Genomic DNA, 12,448 nt, shown 5'->3' with positions numbered 1-12,448 from the left:
CATCTTCACCACTATCCTCACATTGTGCCAGAAAGTCTCATCAAGGATAGTCAACTGAGCTCTCCTTCCTCCCACTGATGAAGAACCCTCCTAGTTAAACTACTCCTCTGATGCAAACATACTCCTAAGGCCAGTCTTCCTACTCTCAAAGCTCTGCAGTGCTATCCAATTAGTAGCAAATCTGGTTATGCCTGGCCTCACTAACTCACCTTGACACTTGTCCCTTATCATCCTTAATGCATAGGTGTGGTTATATATGAAGGTGCTAACATGTCGAGCTTGGTCCACCGTATTCTTCACAAGCTTGACGTTTCCAATCTCCTTCAACATTAAGTCAATGCAGTGAGCAGCACAAGGAGTCCAAAAGAGCCTATATCTGTCCATCCATCAAGGCATCAAGCCATCAATACAAATAAAGTGTACATGTATATGTGTAATGTAAATATATGTATTTACAAATGAAAATTAATACTATATGTTTAGACTTTAAATACCTGGAGTTCTCTTGCGTCTTTAACCAGCTTTCTTGTAGTTGGAGCCATTATCAGTCACAATTTGAACTACATTTTCCACTCCAACCTCCTTCACCACTTGCTTCAGTAATTTGTAAATGTATTTTGCATCCTTCTTCTCACCGGATGCATCTATCGACTTGAGGAACACTTGTCCTCCCATCACAATTAAACATGAAATTGATGATGGACTGTCTAGTGGGACCAGTCCAACCATCAGCCATCAGAGTCACTGCATAATGATTCCACATGGGCTTTAATCCCTTAATGTACTCATTTATGTCCTCCTTATGCTTAGGCAAATACACATTATATATCTTATATGGAGTGGGGCCTTGTACACCACTCCCAGCCCTGCCTATCTGCTCAATCATATCTCGTGTAGTAGAGCGCACGAGCTGTATGTCTTTGGAACACTATGGTAATGCGCCCATTTGGAGAAAGCCATCCCCACTTTCTCCTTCACACTCCCCCATAAGTGCTTCAACTTTCTCTGTTTATGCTCAGGCCTCGCAAATTGGGCCGGATCATTGCGAAGAATCTCAAGATCCGGATCCGTAGGATGTCTTTGAGGAAGCTCGACCCCTTGTAGGGGCCCGTGAGATAGGATCCTCCTACCTCACACTCTGAGACCTCCTCATAGGGACTTGGGAGCCACCTATGCCTCCCATACCTACTGGCTCTCTAGAGGACCCACAACCCAGACCCCTCTGTTGCCTCCTGATGTCATCAATCCTCTGTTGTTCCCTACTCATCATCATCGCCCTCCTCAACTGATCGGCCTCTGGATCAGGGTCAGTGTCTCCTGGCTCATCCCTACCATAACCCTCAGGATCTGGAAGGTCATCTAAGCAGGCATCCTCGAACTCATCCCTCTGTGTTCTCTTCTCTTTCATCTTTTGCTTTCCACCACTAATATATGAGGCCATTGCCCTCTTGACCTCTCTGAGCACCTTTGGGCACCCCTGTTACATCCCTGTTGCCACTAGCTAGATGCACCTTCAATCTAGTGGCCCCACCTCCTCCTATTTGTTTCTTGCAGTAATTACACTTCCTCTTCCTCTTATCAGCTATCAGTGGCCTCCCATGATCCCAAGCTATGTCTGACATCTTTAAAATAAAGTGCCTGATACAAGAAACACACACTAAGTATCTTGAAAAGCTCCACAATATGCTCCAAAAATGACATACATGCTTCTAATAATAACCTCCTATTTTTAAATATAAAAAAAATATATGTATAACTATATAAGTATTTTTCAATTTATAAAATACACACTAACTATCTTAAAAATATCCACAACATGCTCAAAAAATTGCATACATGCTTCTACTGATACTCTCCTATTTTTAAATTTAAAACAGAAATTAATTATTTAATATTTAAATATATTGTTTAAATTATTTAAATATATATTAAATACAGTAAAATTACATAATTAACAGAAAAAAAATTAATTCAACACCATCACAGCAATATGGTGTCTCAACTCTCACATACATCCATTTGAAGCTTATACATGTGCTATACATAAACATTTTTAACAATATAGATAATTTAGTAAATAATTTTTAATAACAAAAAAATAAAAATAAAAATAGTAGGAAGAATCAAAAAATAATTTTGACACTATAAATTCATATATTATCACTCTAAAGTAAACATATATAAATTTGGAAGCAATCTAACATGATTTAAGGCACAAATGAAACAAAAATCAAAAAATGAGGAAGTTGGTTACTCACCTTGCAAGATTTGAGAAAATACACTAATGGAGGAGCAAATCAAGTGTTTGAAGGAAATGGAATACTAGAAATTAGGTGTAGAATGAGATGAAAGCAAGAGAAAACAGCAAAAATTGCAAAATGAGGTCGAAATAGCTCTGGCGATATGGCTCGAAATCTCGAAACAGCGTCGAAATGGCGAAACAGGGTCGATTTTGGGTATTTTATAAGCTGCGCAAGTGTCGTTTCGGCCCGATATGGTATCGGGTCGAAATATCGACCGAAATTTCGGTCAATACGAAACGATATGGATACTTTTCGAGCTTACTACTATATTTAGTTTCGAGTTGGATTTTTGCAGGCATTTCGATCGAATTTTCTTTCGTGCTTGAAACAATGAATTGCATTAGATTTAAATCGCAGAGGATAAAACCAAGTAAATCGACTGAAATCATCAACAAAAATAATGTATGAATTGAATCCACTTTTTGACAAAGTTTTAGTGGGACCCCACAAATCACAATGATAAGCTATAATGGTTGAGTAGTTCTACTAACTGAAATAGAAAAGGGTAATTTGTGATGTTTGCCAAGTTCGCAAGCGTCACTAATTTTATTGGATCTAAGTGTTTTAAACGAATTAAATAAGACACTATTTTTCAAATGAGTAAATACTGCAGAAGAAGGATGACCAAGCCGTCGATGCCAAATATCAGAAGGCGCTTTATTTCCATAAAGATCCAAAGGAGGCATAGCATTGGTTGAGAAAGAATACAATTTATCTTTGACTGGACCCTTCAATAGAGTGATGCTTGACTCCAAATCCTTAACACAGAAACCCCATGGAAAAAATTCAAAAGAACAATTATTGTCAGATGTAAGTTGAGAAATATAAATTAAATTCTTTGACAATTGGGGAACTATTAGTTTATCATTAAGAGATAAATGATTTGAATTTGTTTTCAAAGTTGAGGAGCCTATATGAGTTATAGGGAATTTCTTACCATCACCAATTAAAACTTGGTCTTCTCCTTTGTAAGTGGCAAATCGTTGTAGCATGGTTGGATCAAATGACATATGGTTGGTAGCACCTGAATCCGGTATCCACTGTGCATCATTCTGTGGTGTAATGTGTTGGGTATTTTGGGTACCATGTAAGCCAACATAAGGAATGTGAGGTGGTGGATTAGGATTATTTTGGCTCTAGGCATAACGGAAATAGCATTTATTGGCCGAATGGCCTTGCTTAACACATATTTGACATTTGAAGGAATTAGTATTAAAGGTGTTTTGGTTTGGTCGGTTATAGGAATTTTAAGATCTTGGAGGGCCATTTGATGAATTTCGGAAGTCAGATCTAGGTGGGTTTCGGTTGTTGGGTGGATATGAATCAATACTATTATTAGGTTGATCTGTAACAAGTAATGCAGTAGGGGAATGAGAATCAATTAAGATTGATTGGGTGTTCCCATAACCACGGCGTAACCGTTGCTCATTAGTAAGTAGTTTGGCCCTTAGGTCGGTAAAGGTAACTAGTGGGGTAATATTTTCCACAGTGATGATGAAAGTCAGATAATCCGAACCAAGACCATTTAATGTATATGCTACCAAATCAGAGTCATTTACCTTGTCATTGATTGCTGCTAAGGAATCAACGATGGACTTAATTTTGTGAAGATAGTCCGTAATTGTGCTCGTTCCTTTATTGATCATTTGCAATTCACTGCGAAGATAAGTCCTTCAAGCAGTGGACTGTTGTTGGAAGAGTTGTGCAAGAGAATCCAATACATCTTTCGCTGTTTGAAGGCCAAGAATATGAGAAGAAAGAGACGGTGTGAGGGTGGCATTAATGCATGCTCGAACAAAATGATCATTCTTTCTTCAGGTTTGAAATGCTCGATTCGGCGTTTAAGTTCCTCCAATAGTGACAGTTTGATTTGGCATTGATCCAGTACCATCAAGATGATGCATAAGATCACATGTAATAAAAATGGATTCTAATTGTTCTTTCCACGAGATAATTTGCTCCATCAAGCTTGACAGAAACAAGGTTGGAGAGATTGGTAATGGGGAATGGAGTGTTAGCAGTGGCCATTGAAAATGTAGTGTTTTGGGGGGGAAAAAATCTCAAAACCTTAGCTCTAATACCATGAAACAATGCAGAGAAAAACTCTAATTTTGATAAGTAGGTTGCTTACCTTGACGGGTAAGTTTTATGTACTTATAATTAAACATGGCTGTTGTACAAGAGTCGTTTACAATATTCAAATTTGAATTCAAAATTAAAAACTTGAATTCAAAAATCAAATTCAAACCATAACAGATCTATTATGGTCTTTCAAATAGATATAGATTCCCTGTAAGAAGTACACAGAAACTAGCAGCTCCCTTACAATGTAGGAATCCCAACCTAACAAGGACTCTTCAATAACTCAACAAATAATGACTTATAAATAAAAAATAAAAGGAATCTTGTGTCCCACAAACATTCTTGACCCAATCAAACTCCAAGTGAGCCCAACTGAAAAACTAACAGAATTACCAAAATACCCCTATGCTTGGAAGAAATTGCCTGGATTGCTGTAGGGCCGCAGCGTAGTGCTAAACTCTCTGGGCCCTTTTTGGGTAGGCTTGGATCTGGTTTACATCAAGACAGTTCTTACCTGGTCCAAATTTTGTTGAATAGCCTTATGGGGATGGAGAATGACCCAGTAAGGTCTTGAAAGAGATCTGGTGGTCAGATATAAAGTAATGAAGAACGCTACTGGATTTAGGAAAATGAAACCCTCAGAGAAAATAAGGTTAGACAGACAAGTTAGAAACCAGATCCAGAATTAGAACAACGAATCAGTTTTACAGAACTTTACTATCAGAAATAGAGCAACATTGGGTTTCTGAAAATCAATCAAAGCGTTCTGCTTTTGAAAGCAGAACATGGAAATCAGAATGTATTAATTGATGAAAAAGAAGATAAGAAGCTAGTTAACAAAATAGAGTTAGAAATGAGCATGCATGGGGTTGGGAAATACAGAAGACTGGCCTGAATCAATGGAGAAGATGAATAAAGGATATGATTTGGGATCCACCTGGCCTCAAGGTCGGGAAAACCACTAAAACTTTAACCCTGGTATTTAATTTCATCATGCCTTGCACTGAATCTCACAGTAGAACAATGCTCTGAATCTCAAAGAGTCCAAAGCCAACAAGCGGAGGTTATTTAATACACCAATCCCCCTTTTCTTTTTCTATACAACTTAGGAACTTCCTGTCAACATCCAAAGATGGAAGCTGGAACCAAAGAAGAATTAGGATACCTCTCCCACTTGCAGGCTAGAGGAGAAGTCTATTTTAAGTTGGACTCCAAAAAATGGAAACTCCAAATATAAAAATGAGTCACGAGTAGAATTTATGGCAACTATTTCAGCCTTGAGTCCTTTGCAAGCAGCTTGATAAGTTAGCTATTTTACAAAAGAGAGGAAGATAATTGCCTGTGGAGGACCCCAATGTTTCTTGCTTTTGAGGAGTACAAGAAAATTGAATAAACCATAAAAGTTACTGGAAAACAGTCCAAACCAGAACCAGTACCGCTGGCTATGTTTTTGTCTGCTTCAGCATGAGCACTGAATCTGCATGTGGTGGGTGTTATATGGAGAAAGGGGAAGGCCAAAAAAGACCTTGGTTGAATAGGTGGTAAAATAAATTAAAGCTTATGGATTAGCGAAGTGGACTATTGGAACAGAATTCATGTACCCCTTACCCAAGGAATTAAACTCATTAAGCTCATTCAGTCAGATTTGATTGCATTAGACTGAACTTATACAAGAGAAATATAGGGTTATTTAGGATTCATGAAGTGGATCTGCATCAAGAATGTATTACTATGGATCTAGAAAATATCCATCACGGTTATAGTTATCTCTGGATGCTGTAGGCTGTAGGAATTAGGATACTTACTACATTCCACTCCAAATCCTTAAAATGTGGGTAGCCATGAAACTTTAGGTTTTATCCACTGAAGCTTGAAAGTGTGCTTTGCAATACTTGAATAAATATCTGAAGTGTTTGCAAGATGCCTTTTTAATGATTTTCATCGAAACACAATGCATAATTTATTTAGAGTCATGAGAATAGAGGTAATTCAATATGAATGGAAACTGGATGTGCCTACCATAGAAGCAAATCTTGGTTGAAACAGGCAAGTGAGATATCTCGGATTCTGGTCAAGCTGAGACAAAATGTCAAGGTTAACCCCAAAAAAAATACCGTTACTTGATCAACTTCTTTGGTTTTGGTTGGATTGACCTAGAAACCTATATATGCTTCACTAACGCAATCACTCCCCTCCAGAGATACTTGTTGACCCTTAAATATGCCAAACATTATTTAATTAAATGCTTAACCCACAATAAATAAACAAATGTCAGATTTTTGATAGTAGATGCAATTTTCAACTTTCAAATGCTAAGGGTTTTTATTAAATCTAAATATCTTCTTAAATCATAATATAGTAAAAAATTGCTAAAGACAAAAATGTGGTAAAATATTCCTCTGTTTTGATGTGTTAAAAAAAAAACTTTAATCTAGACTGATTACAAAACATTTGAACGTGCCAAATTAAGTTTGACCAGAACATAGCTTCTTCAACATAAGTCAGATTTAAGTAATCTTGGATTTGTTAGCAAGCTTTCCAACAAATTCAAGATCACCTAGATTTTATTTATATTGTAATTATGTTCCAATCACACTTAATTTGGTGTGTGCGAATCATTGTAAATAAAATACTTTTTTAGACATCAAAGCAAACAAGTATTTTAGCACACTTATGGTTTTTAGTAATACTAGCAAAGTAAGACACGTGCAAATGCACGTGGCCATATGAGAGAGAAAATATATGAGAAAGATATCTCTCAGGGCCTCTCTCTCTCTCTCCCTCTCTCCTTTCTTATGTAGACTCGGCTATTATGAGAAAGACGAAGCAACGTTGTTAGTGCTGCAATCTCTCTTTCAGGGCCTCTCTCTCTCTCTCTCTCTCTCTCTCTCTCTCTCTCTCTCTCGTCTTTCTTAATGGTGGCTTGATTTGTTTCTACACTCTCTCTTCTTTCTTCCAAGAGATTGGGTTTGTTTCTGCGATCTGTCTCTCTGCTCTCTGTCTCTGTTACTTCCTGTAGCACACCGACTCTATCGGTGAACTATTGCAAGTCCTAGAAGCAGAATAATACGATGGATTTTAAACCAAAGATGCGATCGAACAGCAAGATTTCGGAACATATGATTCCAAAATCAAGAAGGTGTTGGAGCATCAGCAGATGAAGAACTATGTTAAGTGAAACCGACGAAGTTATATCAGAGTTAGTTTCTACAATCCGGTTTTTTCCCCTCTTTCTATCTCTATTTTCCCCTTTTCTTATCTCAAAATAACGAAATAAAATTCAATTTTGAATTTCCATTCGATTTCATCGGGTTTTCTTAAAAGTAATCTCAGTTCATTGGAGTGATCAGACATAGTAAAAGTAAATAAAACAAAACAACTTTTAGAGAAGATAACAATGATGACCACGTAAGATTAACTAAATTTCAACATGAGAATTGCAAATTGCATGAATGCTTAAGGTGGAACGAATGGATTCATACCTTAATCCGAAAATCCGTTTCGTCTTTAAATTTATGTCTTCAAATTTGTCAAAGCTTAAACTCTACTCTAGAAATAAAATACTATTCGTCTTCCATGGTCATAGCTTTCTTATATAATACTACTGTTTGACTTCTATTAGGAGTTGTGTTCATATTAGGAATCCTCAACCCAACCATTGCACCAAGGCCCACCCCAGCATAACCACATACTGCAGAAAAAAGAAAATCTTATGTCATGCATCTTTCTTTCTTTTCTTTTCTTTTCTTTTCTTTTCTTTTCTTCTTCTTTTTTTTTTTTTTTTTTTTTTTGGGTGGGGGGGCACGGGGGGATGTTGAATGCATGGAACCACATGCAGTCAACCTTTCACAGCATAAGAATGCATCTCACAAACCTCAATCATCTTGCTATAAAGTCATTTGATATCAGCTACCCAAGAAGTTTTCTTTAATGCCCACCTCAAGGACTAAGGCTTTTGTTGAGTGGAGATGAGAAAATCTTAATGGATCAAAATTAAAATTCCATCATGCACTTGTTGTACTTATGTTATTAGTAGAGCAAACCACAATAGAAGTCATATTTATGGTGTAAATAAAGCCAACTACAACAAGAAGAGAGGGACGAGGGGAATCAACAGGGGGCACATGAGTCCTAAAAAAAAAAAGAGTTCTAGAAAATACCTTACCAATTTCAGTCACTATAGTAGCTATCATACACCGTGGGAGTGGACCATGGTTCAAAAATCATACCTTTCATAATCTCGGGTTCAGTGATGATGATCATCATCTTCTCTATCTTGACCGCACTCTCTTCTGTCACTCCACTCCCTATAGTGGTCTCGATGATCACGGCCTCTATCACGATCCCCCTCCCTATCTCTGTCCCTGTCCTTATCCCTCCCTTTTTCTCTTTCCTTATCCCTATTCCGTGAAGACTCTCTCGTAATCATGTGAGTTGTGCTGCAATGAACCAATGCATTTATGTTGTTACATCGAGAAGGGTAGAACAAATAGCGAACTGAAAATATTCTAGAATGGGAAATTTTAATTAAAAAGTATAATCCAACAATTAAAATATATAGTTTGATCTCCAACTCCGAATATTCAAATAGTTCTTCAGGACGACAAACTTAATTCAGAATTGAGAAATTATGAAAGGAAAAGAAAGAGGTGGGAGAGCAGGACTAAATGCTAGAAGATATAAAATGTCCTTTCCTAGGGGGCTCGATTGATATAAACTGTCCTCTGAAGCACTTGATTCCTATCCAAGTTCCCGTACAATTTCCATTGTCATTGTCATTCCAACTCTGCAAGATCCGATTAGTATCAATAAAATTACGGTATTCAGCTTGAATGATTTGAATCCCATCCAACTCTTCATATGAGATAGATTGGAAGATTGATGCGAACAATAGAACAACCAATGAGAGGCATGATAGACTCCTCTTCTTCTTATTATTATTCTTTTTTACCAACAATTCCACAATAGACAATCATTGGTGGTCACTTTGGGAAGCACAATCTGATTTTGAAGACGAACAGAGTTAAAAGAGACAATAAGGACCTAGAGAGATGTAAATTGAATTTTGAACTCTAGAGAGGGAGGCGTACCTAACCGCCGTTTTGCTGAAACACAGTGTGAAGCAGTCAAAATCCAACAAGAATAAATGTAGAAAATTATAGAAGAGGAATAGAGTTTAAGGGAGAATAGATAACCAAAGCGATTTAAATTGAATTTGAATTTTGAATTCGAGAGAAAGAGAGGGTGGAGTACCTTTTGCTTAAACAAAGCATGGTCAGAGATGAGTACCGAATCATGAGATTTTGAAGTTTGACTTCGTCATTTCAAGTTTTCCAATTTTCATTCATCCACAAATAATACCTGAGGGGAATTCAAAAATATACAAGAGAGATCAAATTTTATTTTCTTGGCACATCCTTCGAAATGCATGTCGACCTTCAAAACCGCCATTATCATCCATCCTCAAGAAGGTATAATCAAGGGTCTTAAGCAAATGACACCAACCAAGTGATGAAGGTATTGAACCTGATAGTTTGTTATTGAAGAGAAACACCCCACTAAGATTATGAAGGAATCCGAGGGAAAAAGGAATTGTTCCACCAATGCTGTTATCATGATTTTCTGAAATACTTGATTCCTATTGCTTGAGGAGAATTCAAAAATATACAAGAGAGATCAAATCGATTGCATACCTTGAAAACACTTGACAACCCGCTTTATTTTCTTGGCACATCCTTCGCAATGCATGTCGACCTTCAAAACCCCATTATCGATCCATTTTCCTTCTTCCCCCATCATCCTTCTTCTCACCATCGTTCGGACTACTGATTATCTTTCTGCAATGAGAGAACAAATACATAGATTCAGAGAGATCAAGAGGGATTCAGAGAGAGTTCGAGAGGGAGAGGGATATAGAGAGACAGACTTTGAGAGAGATTGAGAGAGGTCGTCAGAGAGAGTGGTGATTTAGAGAGAGATTCAGAGAGAGTTGGAGAGGGAGAGGGATATAAAGAGCGACAGACTTTGAGAGAGATTGAAAGAGGTCGAGAGAGAAATCGAGAGATAAATTATGTGAGGGTTAAAATTAATGATAAATTAATAATAATTCATGACTAAAATGTCCAAATTATCTTTGCAAAAATAACTAAAGAAATAACAAATAGTACAACATTATTGGTATTTGGAAAAAAAATAAGGACAGAAAAGGACAGAAAAAGATTTGCGAAAAATGTAGAGTACATGCTTTTATTATAGTAGTATGATTTTATTATATTAAATTTTGTGAGTTATTTAGATTTAATAAAAGGCCTAACATTAAAAAGTTAAAAATTGCACTTACCGTTGAAACTTCACCTTTTGTTCCTGAACTGGGAGGTTGACTATCTTTTTCTTTGAGAATTTATTTTTTTTACTATTTTTGTTGGAAGCATGGGTGTTTGTTTATTTAAGAATAATATTTCAAGCTTAACTGATGTTAGGCATAACTAAGTATCTGTCCTGGTTCTGGCCATTATTTAGCAACAATCTAGGGTTAAAACCAGAAGTTCTAGTGGTTTTTTCACAAAACAACTAATTCTGTATGTGTTGAAGGTCAAAAAGAGGCTGTATGCCAAGAATCAGCTCAAAGAACCACTGATTAGGCATTGAAACCAGTAGCTTGAATTGGCTGGGAAAAGAATATTCCGCTCAACCCAACTCAAGCATATATATATATATATATTTTCCTTTCTTTCTTTTTAATGGTATATGGCACTAGGCAGTAGAGACATTGGGACTCTTACTTCATGAAACTTTAATTTATTCTGGTAAGGTTTTATTACTCATGATCTCTCTTTCTATATATTTTTTTACCATGCACAAATGCTTGCAGTTGTGGAACGTGGAACTTGTGCATCAGATATCTTCAGTTCCAGAGGTGCAAAGAGTGGTTGCGCTGGGGACTGTTTTTGCCCTTGAATTGTGTGCCGAAGGCAATGATGCTGGGTACTATCTCTAACTTCCTCTCTTTTTGTCTTTCACTTATGTGGAACTATTATTGTGAAAATTCAATACCTAAAGTGCATCCTTACAGCTGCATTGGCGCTGTAGTATGTGTCCACCCTCATGATAAGTTGATAATACCAACTCGACGTAAGCTTTGAGGGATGTGAATGGTGACTGCCATATGTCAAATTATTCCCATATGGAACATCTGGCATGAAGACGGTATCATATGATGCTGAGGTTTCAGAATCCAGCTATGTACTTTTTAGCTGTGCCTTTGATGAAGATCAGCTTAAAGACCATCAAGATATAGGTAATTCTAAATAGTATTAAGACGATGAATAAGACCTGGAGGTTCCCTTGAAACACATGACTTAGTTGTCAACTCAGTCCTCAACTTGGGTTGCTGTTCATCTTCAACCAGTTTAGCTGGTTTTGTTCCAGGTTTCTAGGCCAGCCATTAACCGGATCTTGCATTACTATTTCTAGATCCTTTTATTCCTGTTTTGTTGTATTTAGTGGGTTTTCACCATATTATTACACAAATTTTTTTTTTTTTAATTCCCTTCAAAGTCATCCAACGTAGGAGTCAATTTACAAGGTTTCGATCCAGCCTGAAGTCAAAATTTCAGCCAAAACTTAGTATTTTTTTTCTATTAGTTTCAATGAAAGGTTTTAGGGGCCAAATGGCCAGATTTGGGCATGAAACTTGTGGGACAACAGAAGCCTATTTCAGGCCAATCTTAAGAGTCCCTGACTCCTAGTATTAGAACAAGTGACATGCTGGATCGTATCCACCATCCAGTTGCTGCTGCGTAACCAAGTTAGCCTCTAACTGCCACACGCCACCCTAAATAGGCCGGATGCAATGGTGTAACCTGATGCCAGCTGGCATTGGTGTTCACTCAAATTACCTGTGCAGTGTTATAACCGAAAAAGCCAACTCATTAAGCAAGATCAAATGGCAATTACTCAATGAATTCAAGGAAAAATATAAGAAAAATGTATCAACTATCAACATCAAGGGGAGGCTAAATGATAATAACAAAGTTATAATGGATCCTCTTGAGTCTTACTAT

The 12,448-nt window shown here is 37.0% G+C and overlaps 1 protein-coding gene across 1 annotated transcript in view; it reads left to right on the top strand.

The window, feature by feature from the left end:
* The window catches only part of LOC149018649 (bifunctional dethiobiotin synthetase/7,8-diamino-pelargonic acid aminotransferase, mitochondrial-like), a 107,753-nt gene that overhangs the window by 87,716 nt on the left and 7,589 nt on the right, over window positions 1–12,448 (top strand). Inside the window, exon 13 of the mRNA XM_089152811.1 lies at window positions 11,257–11,369. Coding sequence (XP_089008937.1) covers window positions 11,257–11,369 — 113 coding nt within the window. The remainder of the gene's footprint in view (window positions 1–11,256; window positions 11,370–12,448) is intronic.

This window comes from Hakea prostrata, chromosome 4 (assembly GCF_041222555.1).
Source record: "Hakea prostrata isolate BN-2017 chromosome 4, UWA_Hpros_2, whole genome shotgun sequence".
NCBI classification, from domain to species: Eukaryota; Viridiplantae; Streptophyta; class Magnoliopsida; order Proteales; family Proteaceae; genus Hakea; species Hakea prostrata.
Note: the sequence above shows the minus strand (reverse complement) of the source record. Positions and strands in the feature narration are given on the sequence as shown.